Consider the following 27,452-nt stretch of genomic DNA (forward strand, 5'->3'; position numbering starts at 1 on the left):
AGTAAAGCAAATAAAACAGGATCTTGGGCTGTAAGGCTAGAGAAATGAAACAAACATGAATTTCATGAAATAATTTCTGTGAAGTGTGACAGATTCTGTATGAAGCTTCAAATTCACAAGTGAAAAGACATTGGTTTAAAAAAATTGGTAGGGTTTCCATCATGCTTCCTACTAATGCCTAAAGGAAGGTAGAAAGCTTTATGGTCATTGCCTGGACATCATTCAAAAGTTAACTACAAGCTGTTGAAATTGGGGGGATTAGTGCTGTGAGAAATGAGAAAATTGTAGGGTCAGGCCCTCTGGTAGTTGAATAAACTGAGTTCAGTAGGGGATTACTATATAAATTGTGCCATGTGTGTTAAATGGATCACTGATGACAGATGGAAGATGAACTTGCCTTAGTTTGGTCACAGCCCGATGCAGAGCAAATAAAAAAGATTAGAGTGATTAAAATGATCACTACTTCGACATTGTGGCTCAATTCTTCCTGTAGGCCTCCAAAAAGAGCATTACACAGGGATATAACATCAATTTGATATACATCAGATGTGCAAGTCTGATTGCTCTGCAAAATTGCCTGGTAATATTTCCAGTAACCACCTGAAAATGGTCACTATTTTGTGCTGATTCATCCAGAGTGCATTTTCAATTGCACACCTCTAAAGGCTTGAATTTCCATGCCAGTAAATCTCAGGGCTGCTGAATGTATCCAATCAATATCTAGGAGAGGCAGCAAATTCAAAATTGTCAAGATCATAACTCTTACCTGAAGATATTGTGTCAGAAAGATTAGATGTGTGAGATGTGGACTGCAATTTCCTGTTTAGGGCAATTGCTAGTCCTTGTGTTCTTCTGTAAACACTGTTGAATTTATACCAAGCTTGGATATTAATAGTTTACATTTTGTGGAAAGAATGGAGTTCTATCTTTTGAGGTTCTGGAAACTAAATATATTGGTAAAGTTAATTAACTACAAACAAAACATACTTTCAATGTTGTACAACATTTATTAACAGGCAGATGACTGGCTTGTTCCAGTCTCTCCCACCTCTAACACTCCAGGCTTAGCTATAGCAGCCAGACACTTCAGTCAGCATCACTGGCTGCTAATGAGTACTTCTATCCAATGCAATATTCAAGAAAGCCTCATCAAATTCACACTGCTTCGAAATAAACTGTGGGAGAAATATCAAACATTTTTGCCCAACATAAAAAAATTAACACCTGTAAATTGTGCCAAATAGGCTCACTCACAGAACACATACCCAAATTGGCATTTTTATTTTAATCTTTCACCAATTAGCTCTTTTTTCCCTTCTTCATCTCCCGAGAGAAAAGGAAATGCCTTGCACTAATAAAGTACCTTTTACGACTACAAAACACCTGCATGCACTTTGAAGTCAAGGAAATTCTAAATGAAGCGCTGCTAATGTTTTAATAACAGCAGTCAAAAATGTAACAAGAAGTTATGCTTTATCATCCAATCTCTGGGGTATAAAAAGGGAACAAAAAGAACATTGCATGTTTGTAAAACAAATATTTCAGAGAGGTTGGAAAAGGGCCAATATCATCATGATGGATACCACCCACCTTGCTCAGGGATTGTTTAATTGGGGAGGAGGCTGCACACCAACCACACCAGGACCACCAGAGTTACCTTGCCCAGAAAGTAAGGCTGATCAATACCTCCATCCACCAACCCATTCCTCCACAACCTCCAACCATTACTACTTATTTCCTGGCAGAGTAACCTTGTACAGACACTCCTGTGCCTAGCATCACTTTATGGACATACAATCAATCTATATAAGCTACTATATGTACAGTGGATTCTGGTTAATTAAAACAACAAGTTATTCGGGGCAGCTGCTTATTTAGGACAACTTTTAAAGAACAAAAACTAACCAAATCAATAGCCAAGGTTCCCTTCATTTATTTGGGATACTATACCACTTAATTGGAAAAGGAGACTATTACTGAACAGCTTCTGACTAGTGTCAGTCATGTGCTCTTGTGTGGCTGTTAAGACACCATATTGCACTTATAGAATGAACAGTTTTTAAATTCATTGGAGCGTAGAAGGTTGAGGGGGGATTTGATCGAGGTATTTAAAATTTTGAGAGGGATAGATAGATAGAGTTGACGTGAATAGGCTGTTTCCATTGAGAGTAGGGGAGATTCAAATGAGAGGACATGATTTGAGAGTTAGGGGGCAGAAGTTTAATGGAAACACGAGGGGGTATTTCTTTACTCAGAGAGTGATAGCTGTGTGGAATGAGCTTCCTGTAGAAGTAGTAGAGGCCAGTTCAGTTGTGTCATTTAAGGTAAAATTGGATAGGTATATGGACAGGAAAGGAGTGGAGGGTTATGGGCTGAGTGCGGGTAGGTGGGACTAGGTGAGATTAAGAGTTCGGCACGGACTAGGAGGGCCGAGATGGCCTGTTTCCGTGCTGTGATTGTTATATGGTTGTAAATAGTATCAGTTATGTGATTCTGTGTTCAAATACCAGTGATTTGTCACTGATAGTTGGCAAGAAATGAGCAGTAAGACAATTCAGAACTGTTTTGCTCACTGTGTCTTCAAGCATTCAGGTTTGGAAATGCCAGAAAAAGCCAGGAGTAAAAATTAAACTATTTCACTACTTCAAAAAGTTAGGAACTACAAAGAATTTGGAGGTATCAAAAATCAGCTTGATTGTTGCCTATTGTCCCACAGACTCTCAGCTCTCACTCATGACTCCACGTGGCTGTTTGCTTATGACACCAGCCATATCCTGATACACCACTTTGACAAGTAGGTTAAATCAGTTGAGGTTGGGTGGTGGGTTTCATATCCCAGTGAAATAAAGACATGCCTGTTCCACCATGCTGTCAGCTCCGGTGGACTGGGTGGATGAGATTTACAGTGAGATCCAACGGCCAAGGAAGGGAGTTCAGTGATGCTGCGTGGAGAGCAAAGGGGATGACGAGGCACTGAAGTAGTCATGGTTTTCCAGTGCAACTAAGGAAGTCTCCAGTGTGACAACTGCTCAAGCCTCTGGACCTGGACCTCTGAGGTTGAGAGAGTGGAATTGTCCCAGTGCAGCAGCTTCTCCACTTGCACAGGTTTTCGGTCATCGTTGGATATAATGGATAAGATCTGTAGCATTGGTAGCATTCTAATTTGTTCTGTGTTTCATTTGAATACATAATTTGTTACTCAGTTAAATGGTAGTCTGTGTTTTTTTTTTAAAATACCTTTTTAAATATTTTCATGAATCTTTGGCTAATTGGGGCAGCTACTTAATTGTGCCAAAGTGCAGTGGTCCTGATGTTTCCCAATAAACTGAAATCCACTGTGTTTATATTTATTGTGTTTTTTTTATTATTGTGTTCTTTACCTTTTTTTGCACTGCATCATATCCAGAATAACAATTATTTCATTCTCCTTTACACTTGTGTGACATTAAACAATCTTGAATCTTGGAAAGCAATCCATTAGTTATTTTAAAAGTAAGTTCCAAAATAACAACTCCATTGATAATATGATGAATAGCTTCACTGAATCTGTATTTGATAAGAGATGTCTAATGAAGACAAACAATTGTTGAAAAAATTATTCTGCAGAAACTGATTATTGCTAGATGCGAATATATTTAAGGAAAAAAATCATATCCAAAATGGAATTCAAAACTTTTTAAAATTTCATATCCTAAAGCATAGCAAAGCATTTCTAAAATAAAAATATCAATAATTTAGTGAAAACTTATTACTGAATAAAAGCTGATTTTTCCAGTATGTTGTTTTGCTAATCACATATCCTATATATTTAAATATTTATAAATATTGTTTTTCAAAACTTTTTAGCACAATGGTAGAACAATTCCCAACATAAATTTGTCAATGTATTGAATTATTCAGTAGTTAAATCACTGCATTACCCATGAACAAACACAGAGGAAAACATTTTTATTACTGTTCTGGATTTAGTGTGGATATGAAAGATCTTTTCAAGTGATGGCAGGGTTTCTTAGAAACTTCAAAACGTAAACAAGGTTTAAGATGTTAAGATACATCAGTGATAAATATACAAGTGATTCAGCCTCTGCCAAGGATGTTGTTTTTTTAAAAAATATAACCTTCAGATTCTGGATTTTGAAATGTACCCGGTCTGTACAGATCTCAAGGCACAGATGAACAAACACATGGAGGAGTCTGTGTTGTGTGGGTGGTGGTGAAGGTGGGGTGTTGAGGTGGATCAAATTTATGACAAGTAATGCTCCCTGAAGTTACAAGATGCTGTATACACTTTCAAAACTATAAGTACTGAAGAAATCCAATGCCAGAAATATGGCAATTCATAAGTTACTATTTCTATACTTTCAATACATGGATTGAAAAGTTCAATTGAAATGTATTTACATCCATTATACAAATACACATTAAAATGCTGAATGCTTATTTACAAAAATTAATCTAAACATGCAAATATAGGTATGGTCAAATTTAGGAGCAAGGTTAAGAAACCTACAAACTTTACAAATTATTGCAATTGTGTATGTTTTAGCTGACTTCCCTGCCCCTCCCCCCAACCTAACAGAGCTAGTACACATCAGTGTTTCTCACAATTCCAAAAAGGCTGGGATAAACAAGTGGAACAGTCAAAAATGTCTTGAGAGTAATATATTCTGATCCTTAAGTGACTTGATTCATGCTTCTGCGATTATCAGAAAGAGGGAAGGGTAGGGGAAGAAAATTGGCCTTGTTGAAAGATTCTCAGAAGACAAGACGGCTAATAGTATTAAACCCACCACTTCCTCCGCCACCACCGCTTGGGCCACAACTCCCTGGTGGGTCACTGTCATCAAAACTATGTGGACGAAATGAACACGTTGTAGAAGATGCTTGCAATGCTCTGGTACGAGCACTTAGCTCTTGTTCCTATGTGAAGAGAAATAAAAATCAGTTTTTATTCCAATTGTATTGCTTGTCAGAAGTGTTTAAATCCTTAAATGCTAAGGATCATTAAACGCTAACATCATAATGATCCAACCCAAAGGGGGTATAGTCACACCTTTGATACTCCACAAGGCAAAATTACACAGCTTCTAGTAGGTCATTAGATTTAGAATAGGAAAAATATTTCTGAGTATTCATAACATATGGTCACCACTTACACTCACAGAGGTGAGAATACAGTCTTTCTGGTGCACAACTGCTTAATAATTCATTGAAAAAATGTCATTGTTGAATGCCTAAGATTTAACCGGTAGATGAAGTGAATATAAACTCAGTCAAAGTAGCTTGCAATTGCCTGCAACACCAAATTACCCACAGTTTAAAAGACAGATTGCTGTAGTCATTTAAAAATAAGAGCACATCAAAGGGGTCAAGGAAATATAAAGATATATGGAGAATGTCACGTTAAGAGTAACAGTCATAGAGGAACAGTTGGAGAATACAGTTACTCCATTCTTCCACAGAATGCATAACTGCAGTACTATCTGATAAGACTTGCCACTGAAATCACTATAATTGTGAGAAGGTCTGCTAATTATTCACTAGTTCTTCACTAGAATTGACAGAAGTTAGAATTTATGAGTGAATTGACACTCATAATAGTAAATAGGTTGTTGTTCCAGATTTAACAAGAATTAAAAGGATTAATTCCCTTTTATTCACCCTTTGTCTTTTATCAGCTGCATTTAACTTCTTGCTTTTACCAGCTAAATGCAATTGACAGCTCCTGTCTTTTTGCTCCCTCTTTACATTTATACAGTATGTCTTAGTGAGGTTACTTCTGTTTGATTTGTGGAAGAGCCTCACTGTTGTTTCATCCATTCAGAAAAGGTAATTCCCTTGTGCAGAGCATTACACTGGAACAGACATATTCATAGAAAGTTCTGCTAATAAACCCAAAAAAAATCTGTGGTTAGTTATTGGTGAGTTTAACTGCATTCCTTCAATGTTCAGGGGCAAACTTTGAATCAATGCTGTTAATTTCTAAGGGTATTAAGAATGGGACTTGAAAATGAAGAAAACACCAAATTTGCAAATTCCTAGCATCAACATGAGAAAATGATGAAATCATCTGGTCAGGCAACAATTATGGAAAGAAAACAGTACTAATATTTCAGGTCAGAGACCCATTGTTAAAATTAGCATAGAAAACAAATTACTTTTCACTTCGAGAGAAAGGTTAAACAAACTCTCTGATGGAATGAAACCAAATGGGTCAATGTGATAGAGCAGATTATGCTTATTTGTTTATGTTATTTGTCACTGATTGCAGAGCTGTGGGATATTCCTAGTGATGCCAATGGGGAGAAAAATATTTGGTCAAAATCACAGGTGGATGATAGGTAGAATAGGCAGAAATGGCTGGTGACTGCTAAATCCTTTTACTGTTCCTCAGATATGAATCTCTCACCAGTAAGAAAATATTTTGATTTGCCCATTTTAGGCCCACAGTCCCACTCTACAGTTGCTTCAATAATTCTTGGGCTGTAAATTCTTTGGTTGAGCTCCTAAATCATTCATTGTTGTTATATCAACAATTTCCATCAACTTGCCAGGAAGAGTTGAAGGTGAGAATGAGTCATTAGATATATTCAAGGTTGATATTATTTTGATGATAGAGAAATTTTAAGAACTGACAGGAAAGTAGAGATGAGGCTAAGAACAGATCAACTATAAGCTTATTGAAAGGCAGTGCAGATTCTCTGATCCATATGACCCACTTTTGCATCTAATTCCTGCATCATTTGTAGCTCAAGTAGCCCATTTCCAAATCTTCCACTGTCACTCCAGCTCAGATTTTTAATGGTCTGAAGGAGGTGCAAGCTGATTTTATTAACTCACTTTGTGATAAGTTACCTTGTCTCCATTTACCGTATTCCTACATCAGCAAGCTTCAAATTAAAGAATTCAATCAAGAGAAGCAAAAATAACATTTCACTGTCATTCCATGGTATTGTACATTAACAATGTAACATGATATAATCGCATTGACTGGAGTTAATATTTAAACAAAGTTCCAATTTTACCCATCTATTATGATCACAGTGGCTTGGTGTTAGATATTAATCTATTGATATCGTTCATCCTTCAGTACTTCTTCCAAGTTGTTCTTACTTATATGTTAAGTCTTGGCAGTGAGATTCAGCTGAATGTCACTGTGCACGAGTTTTAGAATTTTGTTTACATGTCATGTTCACATCAAAAGTGACTGTTGGGTTGGAGCCAGGAACGTGACAAATCTTCCTCTCTCAGCCCCAGAAGAGGCTGCGGATGCAAAAAACATATTGCTGTTGAAATTCTGTGGGTAAGGGAGCATCAGTGGAGGGAAATGGATTGAACGTTCAAGATCAGAAATATCGACCGTCCATTTCTTTCCATTGATGCTGCCTGAAATGTTGTGTTCAATCGATTTATTTTTTACTATCTTCAGCTTTTCTCCCCCCCTCCGTTAGTAAGCATAATGCAGACTGACAATCAAGCTTAGTGATTTCTTCATCATTATGTTTCAAGCACACAATGGATAAACTTACTGAGCTACTGATCAAAAGGAGAGAGAAGCTGGCAGAATTGTGATTTACTCCATGGGTCAGTTTAGAGTTTAGAAACATAAAAATAATACAAAAATACAGTACATTTCTGTGCTATATACATTAAAAAAAAACTAAATCTAATATTTTTGTACCATGCTCTAATTCATCTTGACATATGGTAAAGGATGTTGACTGAGCAGTTGTAGGGATCTTAATGTAAAATGTAATTTGGCCATTAAAGCCCACCTTCCCTTGGCAGCTGGATAATGACATTAACATTCTTTCAAATTGGTTGCTGTTCACTCAGGTGTCAAATGGTAGCTGGTGCATTTCTCTGCTGGAGATGGGGTTGGTTAAAGTTAAAAAGAAAGGTGCTGCTGTGATGATTTTTACCAGTATAAAGGTGGTTTTTAGGCCACATCTATTTGTCCTACATAGCCAGGAGCACCTGTCTCTAACAAAAACTGCAAATAATGTTTATCATTGTGGAACTTCTTCACCAGGGACATAACATTCACCAAATACAGTACCTGTAGATAAAGCTTGTTGTCTTTAGTAATTGCATCCATGAGTTCTTTTTGCAGTGGTGGCTCTCCATTCACCCACAGTCCATTTACTGTACTTGGGTATATACCATCATTAGCATCTTGTTTCCTATAAAACAAGACATATGCAGTGTCCTTAGGAAACTTATTAGTAATGTTCTGAACAGATTGAAAGGACGTGAAGGTCACTCTGCTGTCATTGAACAGAAACCATTCCTTTGATGTCTCTTTGCAGTTTGTTTCATGCCAAATAACTGACGTACTGGAATTGTCATTATCTGCCACGTAACTTGGAGGACAGGACAAATCAGCAAGGCCATTCTTGTAACACAACTGACCTACAGATCCCAAATTGGTGTTTCTGGCATAGCAGTAATAATGGCCACTCTCAGATGACATCCCAGAATGCACGACGATAGAACAGAGGTGGTAAGACACTGATTGGGAATCGCTTGAATCTACCGAACCAGAAGGTTTCAATTTTTTAGGCAGGTTTTCAGGCGAGTCAGATAGCAACGATTGAGAGTTTGCTAGTGATTTTGGAGCTTTCTTTTCAACTGGCAACTGTAAAGTAAGTGGAAGTGCCACATCATCCAGGATCTTTCGCCTTACGTGACTTTTTGAGTCATATGAAAATCTTAGGAGAGTGAGAATGAGGTACTCAGGTTCATCTACTACCTGCATCAGCTTCTGTGCATTCTGTAGTGAGGCACAATTTTCACAGTAATATTTGTTCTCTCCATTGAGAATCTCTGGGGCCAGAAAGTAGTTTATTAGATTAGGGACAGACTTGGTTTTGTCATTCTGCTCAATAGATTTATTGCTGTGAACTGTGACCAGTTCATCAGATTGTATTGGCACCCTGGAAGAATCCGCAGAATTAATGGATTGTAATGGAAATGTTTTAAGCATTTCGTCTTGCATTTCTGACCTATGTCCAATTTCTTCCACCTGTAGGTCATGAACTATAGAAGGTTCAGTTTGAAGAGTGTCAGAGACTACTGCAGTACAACATGTAGGCATTCTGCTTTCACATTCTGCTGGGACAAGCAATTGTGTTGATCCAGCTTCTACAATGTCTTCAAGGCATGGAGGAAAGGCCAATGAAAGGTCAGTGAATGCTTCTTGTTTCTGAGACGTGCTTTTACAGTTTAGACAGTGTATTGTGGTTTGCAGTTTGCCTCCAAACATTTTCTCTATAAGTGTCTTTCCATCAACTCTTGCTAGATCTGGTTCAGTGAGAGATGTTGCTTCCTCGGGATGCTTCTGAGCATTGCAGTCACATACAGAATTTTCACAGGTTGGTGAGGAATTCTCACTGAGCATTCTGCATGTTTTTTCTTCTTCATGTAACCTAGGGGGAAAAGAATAAGCACTAAACAATTTTGTATTAGGCATAACATTACAATTTAGCAAATCATGTTAAATATAAATGACATTTAGGGAAAACATATCTAAGATGTAATGGAATTATTTCCAAGTCTATATAAATTTAACATGCTGAAAATGGTTCACTCTGCATAAAGTAGTCCTTACTTTTCCCAGAGTTAAATACTTCCAATCTGTTCCTGTCCACATTTTAAATTAACTTGCATCTAAAAGGACAAGAGTAAATCCTGAGGATTAGATATTTTAAATTGAAAGATGGGTCAAAGGGTCTGTTGTTTTGACCTTCCATTCCCTATGAAAGGATTAACTGGAATATTTTGTTATGTCTGTAGATGTAGTAAAAATGTTACTTTTTCCCTGAAATAATACTTTTAAAATGAATTGTTTAAATTAAAATAAAATCTGAAAGCACTTAACATTTTTTTCAGACCCATCTCCCACAGACCCAGATTGTTCATATTAATAAGTCTATTTAACAATCAACTGCTACTCAATGTGAAAACTAAAATCCATTGTTCAGCAGTTTTTTAAGAATTCAGAGCTACATGTAATTTTGATGGATTTTGAGAGTCATACTGTCCCCAAGTAATAAATCAACTTCTTCAGTTATTTTATTAAGTCTGGGACAGTATCTTAGTAGAAAACCCAAGAGCATCTCAGAAATATATTCACTTAAGTGGATATTGTTACTAGGCAAAGAAACCAATTTCTGTTCCCATAAGGAAAATGGTGCCCTCACTTTCAAACAAAATTTCAGTTTCTCAGCAGATTTTCTGACATTTTTAAAAAAAGAAATACAAATCACAATAACTTGCTCCTGCTGTGCAGGAAAATGTCCCAAGCACTTAACAATGAGAACAGTGGATTTGGAGCACAGGGTAAAGGGAAATCATAGGCCTATAGATTCACCAAGTTGCAATTTAGATTGTGTGGGTTGCTTTAAGTTATAGGTTTAAAAGCAACCCATTAGATCCTGGAATATCAAGAACAAATAAAATCCAGTGTAAAAACATTGTGCTGGAAGCAGGCTGCAGTCATTAAAACTGACTGCTCCCAAGGTGAAAGACTGCAGTTCAACTATTGTTTTTTCAGTGAGAACACAAACTGACTAATAAACATCTTTGAAAAACTCACTGTACTACTAAATGGCTGAGTAGCTTTTAACTAAAATCATTTTCCACAATTAAAATTGTTACAGCTGTAGGGCTGAGTCACAAATAAGCATTTTAATGAACATGAAAAATATTCTGAAAATAATGAACACTGCTGGTTCGTGAGCTGTTTGGCAATACCCAAATGGACTTGAGCAGAAATTTGAGCAATTAATCCACTTTGCAAAACTTGTAAAATTTTGAGCACAATTTCTGATAATCCAAGATATAAGAACTGGGCCAAGATTTTTGAATATGGAGAGGAGCATGTCAAGGCAGAGAAATACAACGTAGAGATGTCAACAGGAGATGGTTGACCAAGGCAATCGAAACAAGGAGCAACTTTCTTTGGGTAAGGATTGGTTTTGATTGTATTAATGTTGTTGGATGAATGGTCCAATCTCTAATGGTCAATCAAAAAAAAACAATATAATGAAAGCCACACATTTATAGCTGCCATCTAATTTAGGGTATTGTAGACTCAGTGGACCAATTTCAAACCAGGAGCAAGGGGCCCAATTTCTAAATTTTTTTTTCAACATTTTATTAATCTCCGTTTGTCAAAACTTCCAAAGAACTCGATCATAAATAATCTCTGCATATTTCAACTTCAAGTGGGCACATTGGGATAACCTATTATTTGAACTTCAATTATTAGGTCAAAAATTCAAGTTAGGTGGAGATCGAGATGACCTGTCACGTGCAGTACAAGGCCAAATTAGTAAAAGAACACAGGCCTAACTATGTCAACCGTCTTTAAGAAAATTTAATAGAAAATGAATCAGCCTCGAGTACGAACAGTGTACTCCACATCTTACTAAAAAAAAGCCAAATCAGGAAGAAGATCTTCCACCCATCTCTAATTATATCTTATAGAGCCTTCTCCTATTGTAAGAGAGGACTGATTACCCATAAGCTGGGAGATGCTGGGTGATTTCTCAATAAATTACATCATGAAAGAATGTAGGAAGCAGATTTTTTTATGGCAATATAAAACAAATTATTAGTGAAAGTAGTGGTCATCTTGATCAGTATGCTTACATCTGTTGTTTAAAAGTAATTATCTAATTAACTAAAAGTGAAGTGGTTAACAATAGACTAGCATCCAGAGACCTCAACAACTGATCTGGTGACACGGGTTCAAATGCCAAAATTTATATTCAACTAATTAAGTTTGGTCTTAAGAGCTTGTATCAATAATAGTAGCCACAAAATTATCCGATTCACTATTAGAAACACAGACATAATATTGCAGTATCTTAGCAGGTCAGGCAGCATGTATAGAGGGAAATAAACAGTCATCGTTTCAGGCTCAAACCTTTCATCAGGACTGGAAAGGAAGGGGGCAGAATCAAAAGGAGTTTGGGGGGTGGGGGAGTACAAGCTGGCAGGTGATAAATGAACCCAGGTGAGGAGGAAGGGTGGTGGGTGAAATGTTGGGAGAAGCTGCGAGGTGATGGGAGGCAGGGAGAGATAAAGGGCTGTAGAAAAACCTTGATTAGTGAGGACAATGGAATAAAGGGAGACGATGGCTTATTGTGAAGGCAAGGGAGAACAAAAGGGGTAAGATGCCACCAAAATGGTGGGGCGGGGTAACAAGAAGGGAAGGGAGAAACGAGGGGTGGTTACCTGAAGTTAGAAAAATTGATGTTCCTGCCGTCAGATTACCCAGAGAGAAATTTCATCCCTTACAATGATGATTGCATTGGAACTGCTTCCTACACCACTGCTGTACTCATCAATTTCATCAACTTTGCCTCCAACTTCCACCCTCTCCTTAAAATTACATGGTCCATCTGACACCCCTCTCCCCTTCCTTGATCTATTGCTGGAGACAGATCATCTATGGACAACTTTACAAGCCCCTGCCCTTAACCTCTTCTGCCTATCAGCAGCTGCTAGCTTCTCACATCATCCCCCCCAGCTCCGTCCACACATCTAACCTCCCCTTTAGCAAATCTCACCCACCTCCCTGCCAGCTTGTATTCCTCCCTGTTAATCTCCCCACCTTCTTACTCTGGCTTCAGTCCCTTTCCTTCCTCGTCCTGATGAAGAGCTTCATTCCGAAGTATCAGCTGTTTATTTCCCTCCAGAGGTGTTGCCTGACTGCCATTCCGTCATCATTTTGTGTGTATTGCTCAAGATTTCCAGAATCTGCAGACCTTGTGTATCTCGTTTACCAGTATCCTGTTTCACTAGCATACAAATCCAGACCTATCATTGTAGTTGATTCTGAATTGCCCTCTGAAATGGCCAAACTAGCCAATGTTCAGCGATTAATTAGAAATGGACAGGAAAATTGCTAGCCTTGTCAATATCTGAATGCACAATAAAAATTCCAATCCTTTTCTTCTATTCTGAATTTTTTTTTCATGTATAAATACAATTTAAGCTTTGAAATTACCAATGGTCTGTTCATATATGACCAGATAACTTACTGAACAAATTTTCTTTGTTTTGAAACTAATTCTCTTGTCAATTGCCCTTTGATTATCAAGATTTATCAAAACATTTTCTCGGCACTTAACAAAGCCCAATCTTTCAACACTAACTAAATGTACCCTTTTCCTTCTCAGCTCTAAGAATAAAGCAGGGTTTCAATAATCCCTTATCCCTTGAACTGTTCCAATACAACTTCTCACTCTCAATAAGGGTTATTATCATGTTTGAAATATAGTGTTCAGAATTGGTCACAAAAATCTAGAATAAACCTACTTAGCAAAGAAAAGATTCATTAGAGTCCCCTTGCTTTTGTGCACAGCTCCAGACTCTACAATACAACAGTAGATTCAAAGATTTGATTATTTGAATTCCCTGCTCTATCCTGTGCTGCTTGAAGATTGTGCCATTAGTTTATATTGTTTCTTTCATTTTCCCTTTCAAAATACAATTTTGTGATTCCGCTTCAAAAGAAACATTTCAGGATGCTTTCATGTTGTGGAATGCACTCTGTAAATGGAAGCCATTTTTCCCACTGATATGCTAATCCGCTAAAATACTCAATAAGATCATAATATAATATTTATTCCAACGTCACCAAAATTACTTGAGGAAGCCTTCTGTTGGTTGGGGTTGACCATGGATATTGTGTCCTAGCGGTCTACATGATACACAAGCCAGGGTAGTATGATATGGAGAGAAGCTGGTGTCCATGCAGCAGACTCCCCCTCGCTACATAGTTGATGAATCCAAAGGAATGGCAGAGACAGATACAGTTTGGCACCAGTGGTGTAACAGGTTTGCCACTCGGTGCTGTACTCAACATAGGACTGCCTTAGGGACTCCAGCTGTGGATTTATCCTCAGGGTTTACTCCCAAAGCCATTCCCATGAGTGGGTACAGACACAAAGCAGTGAAGATTTAAGAATAGAGCTTTCCTTCTGTTGGATAAGCTGCCAAGCCCCATCTGACTGAAGCGACTGGTTTTAAGGACAGTACATGGCATAGGAGACGGTCCAGAGTTTTACGAGAATGATTTCAGGAATGAAAGGGCTAACATGAGGAGTGTTGTTGGGTCTGGGCCTGTATTCAATGGAGCTTAGTAGAATGGGGGGGGGGGGGTGTCATTGAAATCTACTGAATATTGAAAGGCCTAAGTAGAGTGGATGTAAAGAGGATGTTTTCTATTGTGGGTGAGCCATTTCTTAGAACAGTGATGAGAGAAATTTCTTGAGAAAGAGGGTGCTGAATCACTGGACTGTATTGCCATACATGGCTGTGGAGGCCAAATCATTAGGTATATTTAAAACAGAGGTTGATAGGTTCTTGATTAGTAAGGATTTCAAAAGCTAAGGGGAGAAGGCAGTAAAATGGGGTTGAGGGGAAAATATGCAGCTATAATTGAATGCTGGAGTAGTTCTGATGGGCTGTATGGCCTAATTCTGCTCATATATGTCTTACAGTCATGAGGTGTGCACAAAACAAAGGGAATGCCTTTGATAAGGTGCAGACTAAGATTGTCCTGGTTGTAATTGTTTTTGTTGGCAATCTAGAAGAGTGACTGAGTGTTTATAGCTGAAATGTTTGGATGAGTGTATATAAGGGGGGGGGGAAGAGGAGGAGAGTGGGGGTGGGGGGGGGAGGGGGAGGGAGAAGAATAAAGCAAGAAAAAATAAGAGTATTGTAACAACAAGATGCAGAACACACCATTGTTGAAAATTTAAAATAATGGTGAATGCTGGAAATACACACCAGATCAGTTCCATCTATGGTGAACCAGTTCTTTCACAAATAGCTATATTGTTGAGTTCAGTATTAAGTCTTAACAGCTGCAATACCTAGAAAGAAGGTATTCTGGAAGCTAAAGATAAGACAAGCACTAGTCAACTGAACTGTTGTCTCCCAATATGAATGTGATAATGTAGAAGGACTGTACTGTGAATACCGAAAATAATTCACTGGATTATAAGAAATGCAGGTGATTGTTGCTTTAACACAGAAGAACTGTTTGGGTCAAAGTGGGAAGGGATGAGGTAAAAGAGTAGGTTGCATAGGAAAGTGCCAAGAGAGGGATTTGAGGAGATTAAGGAGAAAAATCAGGAAGTTGCAATGGTCCTTTTGACATGTTGCAAAGGAAGAAGACATCTTTGAAGGTGGTGTAAATCCATTAAATGTCGAGGCCATTAAATGGATGGCGAGTACAAAGGGAGAACTGGTTGTGAAGGGTGGCAGGAGGAGATAAGCACAGAAATGTGAGAACGAGAAGCACTTGATAGATAGTGCTATGAAGTATCTTAGAGGAGAAGCCACACTTAAAGGAAGACCCCTTAAAAAGTCTCAACATCAGAACAGATAAGATGGAGAAAGACAGACTAAGAAAAGGGTTCCCAACCTTTTTCATTCCAGGGACCAATGCCATAAAGCAAGGGGTCCGTGGACCCCAGGTTGGAACCCTTGAACTAAGAGAATGGAATGGAGTCTTTATAGAAGGTTTCCTGCATTGCCCATGTTAGGTTAAAACAGTAAATCTCATGTCCAGAACCTTTAGAACCAAGCCACACAAGCACGACAAGACCATTCAAATACAATTACCTCTGTACACAATGAAAAAGAGGACCCAATGAGATATTAGAATTGTGCATAGTTGTCTGACGCAAACAATGGACAATTCAGCAAGCACAGCTCATTAATAAAAATACAGAAATTATCTTATTTACTAAGTTTAGTTATAGAACATGAATACCATACAAAAAAAAAGTGTTTACCTATCCAAAAGGAACCTGAGGTATTCAGAACAGTCTTGCTGGGACCCAGGGGTGAACCACGGTGGTCTTGATTCTTCAAAGAAATTCTGTGGTGCAAACGCTGCTCGCTGTTGATATAATATCATATGTTTGGAATTTGCATTTCCATATTATACTGCACTATTCCAAACAACTTAAATGCATAGAATACTGACAACACAGAAATAATCTGATACATTAAATCTATTGAAGAATTTAAAGACATTTGATGATACATTGATTTTGTGCTTATTTAACCTTAATTATAAAACATAAATTTTCTAGTTAACATTTGTCTTGCTAATGCAAATTTGTAAACATCTCAATCAATATAGGGATTTTGCAATAATGGCTATTAAATCATTTCTAAATTTAACACAAAAATTCAGACTGAATTAAACATAGTTTGTGGGAAAATGCAGAAATCAGAGAAGCTAGAATGCTTCACATTAAATGATTTCCTGTATCCGTTTTCTAAGAATATAAGGTTTGCTAATATTTTCAATGTTAGCATTAGTAACATCATCACAAAAATAAAACAATTGTCAAACCATTTCCCAAATAACCTACCAAGCAATAAAGAATTCAAAGCAAACTAGTTTCAAGATAGCACAAAGATAACAGCATTCAGAACTTACCTATCCCATTAAGTTATATCTACAAAAAAAATTATCTTTTTTAAAAGAATTACCTGAGTGTGTGCCAAAAAGGCAAACAGAAGTTGCAACTTCCTCATCAAAGAGCGAGATCCATTTAGATTCAATGACAAAACAGACCTCCTGAAACTGAAGAACTTTTTTTGAGAACACTGAATTTTTGACCCCCCCAAACTTGTCATTTAATCTCAAATGCAAAATTTAATTAAACAATTGTTTAAAATAATTATTACATTTTTCCCCAAAAGTAAATTAACAAGCTGATTTGTTCCACTGAGCAGTCATGCTTACGGTTATACTGTAGCCATCAATCCCTGATGCAGTGCACAGAAATATATCGAATTGCTCACAATTCCAACAAGCACAGTTCAAATCAGTACTGTAACCAAAGGAGCAATGCAAGGATTGCTGATGTTTACAGGTGGGGAAGTGTTGAAGTGGATGCATCCATTTTCTATTGACATTGAAGTGTGTGGAAAGTGACATTCTAACAGATCTAAAATCACTCCTGCTTTTTAATATTAGTTAATTCCGCATTAATTTCAAATCAGTCCAAGCATGAGATGGTCCCCAGTAGGTGGAATCAAACTGACTCCTTTTTCACTACTGCTTCATTGTTACTGATACTCACACACTTTCGGTATTTTCTTGCAAAAATAACACCATACAAAACTTACACAATGAATTCACTTACTCTGTGGCCATAAATAATGCTTGAATGACACTATTCATATAGCACGTATTGCCCAGATTTATTAACCCAGTTTTTCCCGTTTCAGATTTTCCAGAAAGCCGTGACAAACAAGATGCCAAAGAATTCGAGTGTGATGTCCAAGCACTTTGATTAAGAGTGAGCTTCATTTTTTCTTCAGAAGGCTTTGGCAAATCCTGGAAACATCATTTACATATAATTACATAACAGAATCATAATACTTTGTCATAAAAAAAAGAAGACTTTTTTTGAAAAAAGCATCAAATGGCAAATTCCTCTGCTGATAAATATTAGGAACTAATACAATTTTATAGTACCGGGGTAGCATACTAATATGTTCTATATTTCATCGAAATACATAATTTGTTACTCAGATAAACAGTAGTTTGTCTTTTACGTACCTTTTTCAACTATTTCCATGAAACTTTGACTAATTAACCAAAATGTACTGGTCCCAATGTGTCCTAATTAACTGGAATCCACTGTATTAGATTTACCCTCTGTTGCATGAAATACCTTCATATTAAACAGCACAGAATTGAACTGAACAAGTCACATGGGCAGTCACTATGAATTATGCAGCAGGTGGTGGTTGGAAAACAATTTAATTGCATGTGATATATTTACAAAACATTCATTGCACCTTTTGTGCCAAGTTGCATATAGAATAGTTTATGTAAAACCAACGTAATATGATTTGTACAAAGATGCTAAACATGATACAATTTGGCTGTCTGCCAATTTTTACCTGAGTTATTCAGGTGGTCAGGCTCTGCACAAAATTAATAAATATTCAAACAATTTGTATTAAACTCCATTGTCTTCTGCAGAGCTGCACATTGCTGCTCTGATTGTAAGTTATCAAATTTTATACTTCCTGTTACTTATAGTGTATATTCTCTGCAATTAGTGTTCAGCTTCATACCTTAATGGCTTCGAGGATGGGTTCATACAGATCAGGGAATCCAGAATACTGATACATCATACAATGTACCAACTCAGTTAACTGCAGCAGGAAGATTTTGCTGGCAGGTGAAGCTTCGTCTTTCAGAAACTGAACTAGCTTTATAATGTGAGGAACAATCTGTGGATAAATTGATTCATATGGTTACACAAGTATTCTAGATATAAATGAACAGGTTAACATTTTTCATAATTGTTTTGACAATTTACTCTTGTCTACATCAAGATGATTATTCTCTTTATCAGTAAGTAATAAAAACAAAAAAATATATAATTAATCATGACGACAATATGAATATTTATATCACTGTTTTACTGATTGTTCCCTATCCATCTACCATAAATTCCTGAAAAAAAAAAATCACAATTTTTACAATTGCCAGATCAACTGAGAGGGAACAAGAGAATGGGAGAGGGGTGCGGGCACAGGAGAGGAGAGAAAGGGTGGCAGGTGTGGGGGGGAGGGAGAGGAGGGAGAGAGGAGGTGGGGGTGGTTTTGAGGTGAGACAGAGGCAGACAGGGAAACAGAGAGAAAGAGTGAGCGAGGGATAGATGGATTATTTAGAGCGGGTAAGTTCTAAGGAGGTTTAGGGAAAGGTTGGCAGTCTGGAGTACTCAGCCAGGGCTGGTGATGGAAGCGAATACAACAGGTACATTCAACAAGCTTGTGACTAGGCACAGAAATGGCAGAGAATGAATAGACACAGATATTGTGTAGGTAGAAGGGATGAGTTTAGTTTGGAATTTAATTACTTATTTAATTAGTTCAGCACAACTTCTTGGGCTTTAGTACCTATTCCTGTGCTGCACACAAAGTTGGGAAACACTCCTTTAACAATGCTAAGGTGTCAAACAGTGCTGGGGTGATCCTGGGACAAGATATGCCCAAATTACCCTCCAGTGCCTTGTAAAGTTCCCCACAGTGGAGGCATTTTCAATACTGTTACAGTGGCTTTAGCTCTCATGTAGTTAGTGCCACAGATATTTTATATCTGTGCCATTATATGAAGTCCTAATTTACAAGGAAAATAAAGAATATTAACTATGGAGTAATAACAACTTACTAAATGAAAGGCTTCTGGAGAATGCTGAAAGCTGAGCAGCATGTGGGAAAGAACCACCAGAGCTCCTGGCCGCACAATAGGATACCAAAGTCGATGAAATACCTGGCAGAGGAAGTCATCAATGAGCAATAATAATGATTGTTTCCACCGTGCACTTTCTGAAACCTTTGATCTTACACACAAATATGAATTCAGAAGAGGCAATGATTATTTTGTTCTCTATTATTTATGCATAATCCTTCAATTTTATTCAGACGTTTTAACCATGGAACAGCAAGTCAGGCACCACTCTTGCCCAACTTCACACTTTCAGTAGAGTATACTGGCAACAGTTATGAGCAAAGACTTTGCCAATTTTCTTCTCTGTGATCAGAAATACTTCTGCTTGATACATCAGAACATGTGTTCAACTTTTGTAACAAGAGTGACCAGTGCACATGGAGTTCACCTCACTGTTAACTTTGAATCAGTTTGTAATTGTTCTATCTAATTCCATTAACAATGCAATATTTTTGTTGTCCCTTCTATGTCTGCACCAAAGAGTGCTTTTAGAAACATTCATTTAGGAAACATTTTAGAAAAGAAATAAAAAAATTATTCATTCAAAGGATGCCACTGACAACATAGATATTTACTAACTATCTCTAATGCCCAGGAACCAAGGAGGCATCTCAGAGTCAACCACGTTAGCTGGACTCACATAGACAAGTCAGGTAAGGATGACCGATTACACTCACTGAAGTATATTAGTAAACCAGATGACTTTTCCGCAAGATCTGGGCAGTTTCATGGTTTATGTAACCAAAACTGATTTTTAATAATACTCCGGGGTTACTTAACTTACTAAATTCTTAAAATTTAAAACTTGCATGTGTGTTCGTTATGTTATGGCATATAAATGACTTGACCGAGAATACAAGTAGTCTGATTAGCAAATTTGTTGTTAACAGAAAGATTGGTGCTCTTGGAGAAAACAAAGAAGGTTGTCTGAGGATGCAAAAGGGTATAGGTCAGCTGGAAAGTTGTGTGAAGAATTGAAAGATGGAATTAAATCCAGACAAGTGTGAGGTATTGCATTTTCAAATGTCAAATACTGCCAGGACATATACAGTAAATGTACAGAAAGAACTTGGTGTGCAAATTCATAGTTCCTCAGAAATGGCAACACAGGTGGATAGGGTAGTGAAGAAGGGATTCAGAATTAGGCTGGGGTACTGGTATAAGATTGGGATATCACATTGAAAATGCCCAAAACCTTGGTTAAACTGCACTAGGAATACTGTGTACAGTTCTGGGTGCTGTGGTATGGAAGTACAAGTAGCATTAGGAAGAATGCATAAGATTCATCAGGACGTTTGTTGGAATTGAGGGCTTTAATAATGAGGAGACATTGAATAAGCTGGGATTCTTCTCTCTGATCCACTGGAGATTGAGGGGTGACTTTAAAAATGTTTGTAAGATTACGAGGGGCACAGATAGGGTAGATAGTCATAATACTTTTCCCAAAATAAGCAGCACAGGTCAGAGTAGTGAAATTTAAACGAGATCTCTACAAAGAGATTGAACATTACCTGGAATGAGCTGTTAAGAGGAGATGGTTCTGGCAGGTATCATGACAAAATTTAAAAGACATTTGAACAGATATTTGTTTAGGAAAATAGTAGAGGGGGAAAGGCCTATTGCAGGCAAATGGGATTAGCAGAGAAAAATATCATGGTTGGCACAGACAAGTTGGGTTGAAGGACCCACTTCTGTGTTACACAACTCTAAGACTCTTCAAATCTCTTGATGACAATGGCATGTGGGAGGTGCAGGAAGAGAGGAGAGATATGGTATTAGGAGAGATAATCAGCCATTCAGACAGACAAGACTTAAAAAAAATTTCCTGTAGTTTTGTCATCAGTGATACGTATGTGTACGTGTGTCTGTCTGTCTCTCACATATGTATATATAGGGGTGGGAGAGAGATGCACACGTGAAATTTATTATAAATTATTATTCTGTAGATCTGTTTCTTCAGATGAGATGTAAAACCTGCTTCCCACCATACCAGTATTTATAGTCACATCAACAGTAAATTTCGCCATTTTGTTCTCTTTTAATTGAAGCAATATTTCTCCTACTTACCCGTTCAATTTTACGTAATGTGACATCTATAAGGATGGTGAACTTCTGGACAGAGGCTAATCCCTTAAGTAGTGCAATCACCCATGTTTCAACATGCTGAGCTAATGGCCAAGAGAGCCAATCAATCATCCTTCAGAAAACAAAAATATATAATTAGAAACATTTAAGTGCTCTACAGTTTCCATATTTAAATTCTCAAGAATTCTGAAAGCACAGCATATAAATATATGCAAACTCAATTGTACTATTTCATTGTCACAATATGGGTTCAAATTGGTTTTTGATATTCCTTTCCCTCCCTCAGAACAAATATTTCCTGCCATGCCATTCACTTTCCATGATCTGGAAGGTCAAATTTTCCTTACAGAAAGTTTTCATTCATTTAAATTGACATCTGCACAACTTGCACATGTATGATGTCAAGAAGCTGCTTCAAACATTTGGCATGATTTACCTTCAGTTGCAACTTACTTCTTCATCTTCAGTCTTTTCATCAATTTCCCCACCCATTGTCATTTTCTATTCAATGTTCATCATAGCTTCAGAGAAGACCACCTCACTGAATAGTATTTCAAATTCCTACATAAGCAATCACATTGTTCTGCAAAATGGGTGTAAGAAAGGGGTCAAATACAATACTTAAACCAGGAATCTCAGCTCTTCCCCTTCCTCCACTCTGGATCTCCATTCCCATAGAAATATTAGGGGGCTGATCTGACACCCAGTCTTGGCCAAGTACAACTTTTTCCAGTAAAATATCCAGCAGATAAAAGACACTGGTGGCCTCAAGCCTGATGGCATGAACATTGATTTTATCTACTTCCAGTAATTTCTTTTTGCCCCATTCTCTTCTCTCTTCTATTCGTCCCTCTGCCCTCTTACCTCTCCTCCTCACCTACCTATCACCACCTGTAGTGCCCATCCTTCTTCTCTTTCTCTCAGGGTCCACTCCATCTCCTATCAAATTCCAGCCTTTTTCATCTCCTCCCAGCTTCTTACTTCATCACCTCCCCATCCATCTGGCTTCACTTAACACCTTCTAGTTTGTCTTCTTTCCACTCCCCCACCACCATCTTATCCCGGCGCCTTCCCTCTTCATTTCCAGTCCTGATGAAGGACCGGCTGTTTATTAATTTTCATAGATGCTGCCTGACCTGCTGAGTTCCTCAAGCATTTTGTGTGTGCTGGTGCAAATTAGTTCTTTAATAAAAGAAAAATAATAAAAAGATTAGGTTTAGTTGGAAGCCAAATAGCACACATTAATGAAACTATTAAGTTACTCAGTTGAGGTTTTAAACTTATTTTAAATCAGGTTATTCACAGGCGGAGCAACTGGAGCTTCATGAAAAAATCCTGAATAAATCCAGTTTCAACAACATTAATAAATGAATCAGTTTACTCAAATTCAAAAAGGAATTCTTGTAGAAAGATGAAAAGAAAGAAACAATTACATTGGGGCTAGATCAGTCATTCCCTAGGAAGAAAGCTTGAGCAAGATTGGTCTGTATTTATTTTTCGAAGGAGGAGAGCTGCTCTCTCACTGAGACAAGATTTGAGAGAGAATGACAGGATAATACTGAGAGGCTATTTCCTCAGGAGAGGGACAGTCACAGGATAAGAACTGGCTAAGGGGAATGTAAATCTTTGTAACTTTCTGCTTTCACCACTGCAGTTATTGAATACACTTAAGTGTAAAATTGATGGGCTTTTGGTTCCTAATCAAACTAATGGATAGGAATGATGAAGCAGATTTGAGTAGCATATACTTTCTGCAGCTGCTTTTATTCTTTACGTTAGCTTCTGTTTCTCAATCTGGTTGTAGAGGTCTGTGGATGTTGTTACATTTACAACTTACATTTATTGAAAAACTGAACCCAAAACCTAACTACTGCAATACGAAGTGTACTTCAGACTTATCTGTATTGTTGCCAGCCTATATCCAGATACAGGCCATCCCTCCAGTAATGAATGAGCCCGATGTCACTGATGCTCAGAAGTCACAAGAAAACCCCCCCCAAAAATCACTTGATGTGATAACCATGACTGGTATTAAAAGAACACAGACTGATATATTATAAAAAAACTAAAGGTGGACAGAGGGAAGTCCTTCAGCGGTTTACTGGGGCAAACATACATATATAGGTTTGATTTTTGAATTTAATAATGTTGTGGGAGCTTGTTCAGTGTAGGGATATCTGTATGTAGGGCACTCTTCTATAGTCACCGAAATTAGAACACACCAATCTACAGCACGTTACAGGCCTTTCAGCCCACAATGAAGTGCCAAACATGCAACCTATGCTAGAAATTGCCTAGAACTACTGCATAGCCCTCTATTTTTCTAAGTTTCACGTACCTTTCCAAGAGTCTCTTAAAAAAAACCCTATTGCAACTGCCTCTACCACCATTGCTGGCAGTGCATTCCACACATCCTCCATTTGCTGTGTGAGAAACTTACCTCTGACATTCTATACCTACTTCCAAAAACTTAAAACTCAAGTTATCCATTTTAACCATGGGGAAAAGGCCTCCGATGATCCACATGATAAATGCCCTCTCATCATCTTATACACCTCTATCAGGTCACCTCTCATCCTCTGTCGCCCCGAGTTCACTCAACCTATTCTCATAAGGCATGCTCTCCAATCCAGGCAACATCCTTGTAAATTTCCTCTGTACTCTCTCTATTGTATCCACATCCTTTCTGTAGCGAGGTGACCAGAACTGAACACAGTACCGCAAGTGGGGTCTAACTAAAGTCTTATATAGCTGTAATATTACCTCAGGGCTCTTGAACTCAATCCCATGGATGATGAATGACAACACACCATACGCTTTCTTAACAACACTGTCAACCTGTGCATCAGCTTTGAGTGTCCTATGGACACAGACCCCAAGATCTTTCTGATCCTCCACACTGCCAAGAGTCTTACCATTTATATCATATTCTGTCTTCAAAATTCACCTACCAAAATGAACCACTTCACACTTTCCTGGGTTGAACTCCAATTGCCATCTCAGCCCGGTTCTGCATCCTATCGATGTCTCACTGTAACCTCTGACAACCCCCCCCCCCCCCCCACCCCGACAATCCAGAACATGCCCAACTTTTGTGTCCTCAGCAAACTTAGCTCCCAGAACAGAGGGAACCCTGGTCACTGACCTCCATGCAAAAAAATGAACCATCCACAACCACCCTTTGCCTTCTGTGGGCAAGTCAATTCTGGATGCACAAAACAAGGTCTTCTTCATCCCATGGCTCCTTACTTTCTGAACGAGCCTTACCTGGGGAACCTTATCAAATGCCTCACTGAAATCCATATACACCACATCCACAGGTCCACCTTCATCAATATGTTTTGTTTTATCCTCAAAGAATTCAGTCAGGTTCATAAGGCACAACCGCCCTTGACAAAGCCTTGCTGACTATTCCTAATCAGATTATGTCTCTCCAAATGCTCATAATTCAGCCTCTCAGGATCTTCTTTAACAACTTGCCCACCACTGAAGTAAGACCCACTGGTTTATAATTTCCCGGGTTATCTCTACTCCCTTTCTTGAACAACAGAAAAACATTTGCAAACATCCAATCCTCTGGTACTTCTCCAGTCCCTATTGATGATGCAAAGATCATCGACAGAAGCTCAGCAATCTCCTCCCTCACTTTCCATAGTAGCCTGGGTACATCCTGCCTGGGGTGGCTCTTCCATGTCTCTGTTACTTTTGGGTGTGGGGGGTCTATAAAAAACACCCAGTAGAATTATTGGCCCCTTCCTCTTTCTGATTTCCACCCACACTAAGTAGACAATCCCTCCGTGACTTCCTGCTTTTCTGCAGCTGTGATACTATCCCTGATTAGCAATGCCATGCCCCACCTTTTTTGCCTCCTTCCCTATCCTTTTGAAACATCTAAAGCCTGGCACACTCAGCAGCCATTCCCACCCCTGAGACATCCAAGTCTGTAATGGCCACAACGTCATAGTTCAACATATTGATCTATATGCTAAGTTTATCCACCTTGTTTACGATACTCCTTGCATTAAAATAGACACATCTCAAACCATTTGGCTAAGTGCATTTTTGCTCTATCATCTGCCTACCCTTCCTCACAAACTGCCTACAAGCTGTCTCTACTTGAGCACCAACTGCCCCATCCTCTGCCTCTTCACTGGTTCCCAGCCCCTGCAGATCTAGTTTAACCCCTCCCCAAAAGCATTAGCAAACCTCCCTCCCAGGATATTGGTTCCCCTCCAGTTGCTGGTGCAACCCACCCCACTTGTACAGGTCACCCCTTCCCCAGAAAAGGTTCCAATGATCCAAGAACCTGAAACCCAGTCCCTTGCACCATCTCCTCAGCCACTCATTTGTCCGCGCTATCTCCCTGTTCTGACCTTCATTAGGTCGTGGTACTGGGAGTATTCTGGAGATTACCACTTTGGAGGTCCTGCTCCTGAGCCTTCTTTCTAATTTCCTAAACTTACTGTGCAGGACCTCTATCCCCTCATCTGCCTACAATATTGGTATCAACATGTACCACGACCTTTGGCTGCTCACCTATGCCTTCAAGAATATCCTGCAACTGCTCAAAGACCCTGGATCCAGCACCCAGGAGGCAACACACTATCCTAGTGTCTCTTCTGTTGCCGCAGAATCTCCTGCCTGTCCTCCTAACTATCGAGTCCCCTATGACTATTGTTCCACCAGACTTCACCCTACTCTTCTAAGGCTGAGAGCTGACGGCAGTGCTATTAGTCTGGCTGTTGCTGTCTTGCCCAGACAGGCTATCCCTCTCATCAGTATCCAAAGGGGTATATCTGTTGCTGAGAGGAATGGCCACAGGGGGACCCTGCATTGACTTCTTTCTGCCTTTACCTCTCTAGGTGTTCACCCATCTACTTCCTGAATTCTGCACTCTGGGTGTAACTACTTGCTCAAAAGTGTTATCTATCAATTGCTCTGCCTCCCAAATGATCCTTAGTTCAACCAGCTCCAGCTCCTTAATGTGGTCTTTCAGGAGCTGGAGTTGCCTGCACTTCCTGCAGGTGTAGTCATCAGGGAGACCATCAGGTTCCATGAATTTCCACATCCTAAAGGAGGAGCATTCCACTACCATATCTGCCTGCACTGCACTATGGGCAACCAAGACCAAATTAGCAATAACAAAAGGAAAAACCTACCCTTCTAACCCGTTTCATTGGCCACAGCCTCTTCTCGTTGAAGTCTCTAAGGTCCCATGCTGACTCTAGCTCCCACTCGAACAACGGCCAACTTTATCTCTCTCGTTTGATTTAAAAATTAAGAGAAACCCTGCACAAGGAAGAAGAACTCACCATGTTTGGTGGTGCTCCGCCTGCCTTCTGCTACCTTGAATGCCTCATCCATCTCAATTTTAAGCATTTAAATTACCTAGCATCCAGCTGCAAAGGGAAGACCATTTTACAATACCACCAAACTGAAAATGTGTCTTCCACTTACAAACCTAAACTGCTGGATTTTAATTTTAGCTGTGGATCTTAGATTGGGCTTTGTTCACCCACTCTCTGCCTCCTTCAATTCACTTGCATTTACAGATCGTTCTTTCAATTTTCTTCTTGAACACTCCAGCCCTCAAGTTTTAATTATCATGTTGATGTTAAGACCTTTGAACAGTATTTGCTGAAGGAGAGCCACATCTGTCTACATAATAGCACTGAACACAATTCAATAATTAATCTGTTTGCTTTAAATTACTTTGGAGTGATTCGAGGACTTGACAGAAATGTGAGTTCTTTCTTTACCTGCACAGAGCACAAGTCATGCTGACATCTTTAACATTTTGATCTGTGATTAGGCTCCTAATGAGAACTGTTATCATTTGTAATGGGATGTGCTGAACAAGACTTGCCAGAGCAATAGACGGTTCAAATATGGAATCTGTAAAGCAAGCAGATGAGAGCTTTTTTTTTCTCGTTTTGATTCAGTAAACAGCAACACAAACCCAATCCACCACAGCAACCACTTAGCATTTAATAATCGATACGGTTGAAAAGTGATTGTCAATATACTAGAAAAATAATTCAATGTACATCAATATGAACACAATTCACAAAAGCAA

The 27,452-nt window shown here is 38.5% G+C and overlaps 1 protein-coding gene across 1 annotated transcript in view; it reads right to left on the bottom strand.

Moving 5' to 3' along the window:
• Positions 1 to 1,022: 1,022 nt before the first annotated feature.
• Positions 1,023 to 27,452, bottom strand: part of usp38 (ubiquitin specific peptidase 38) — a 34,292-nt gene continuing 7,862 nt past the window's right edge. The window contains exons 4-12 of the mRNA XM_059965137.1: positions 27,136 to 27,271; positions 21,359 to 21,488; positions 19,232 to 19,333; positions 18,130 to 18,288; positions 17,187 to 17,380; positions 16,528 to 16,621; positions 15,819 to 15,925; positions 8,060 to 9,428; positions 1,023 to 4,920 (exon numbers count right to left, since the gene is read on the bottom strand). Coding sequence (XP_059821120.1) covers positions 4,756 to 4,920; positions 8,060 to 9,428; positions 15,819 to 15,925; positions 16,528 to 16,621; positions 17,187 to 17,380; positions 18,130 to 18,288; positions 19,232 to 19,333; positions 21,359 to 21,488; positions 27,136 to 27,271 — 2,456 coding nt within the window. The 3' untranslated portion in view covers positions 1,023 to 4,755. The remainder of the gene's footprint in view (positions 4,921 to 8,059; positions 9,429 to 15,818; positions 15,926 to 16,527; positions 16,622 to 17,186; positions 17,381 to 18,129; positions 18,289 to 19,231; positions 19,334 to 21,358; positions 21,489 to 27,135; positions 27,272 to 27,452) is intronic.

Source organism: Hypanus sabinus, chromosome 3 (assembly GCF_030144855.1).
Source record: "Hypanus sabinus isolate sHypSab1 chromosome 3, sHypSab1.hap1, whole genome shotgun sequence".
In the NCBI taxonomy this organism is placed as follows: Eukaryota; Metazoa; Chordata; class Chondrichthyes; order Myliobatiformes; family Dasyatidae; genus Hypanus; species Hypanus sabinus.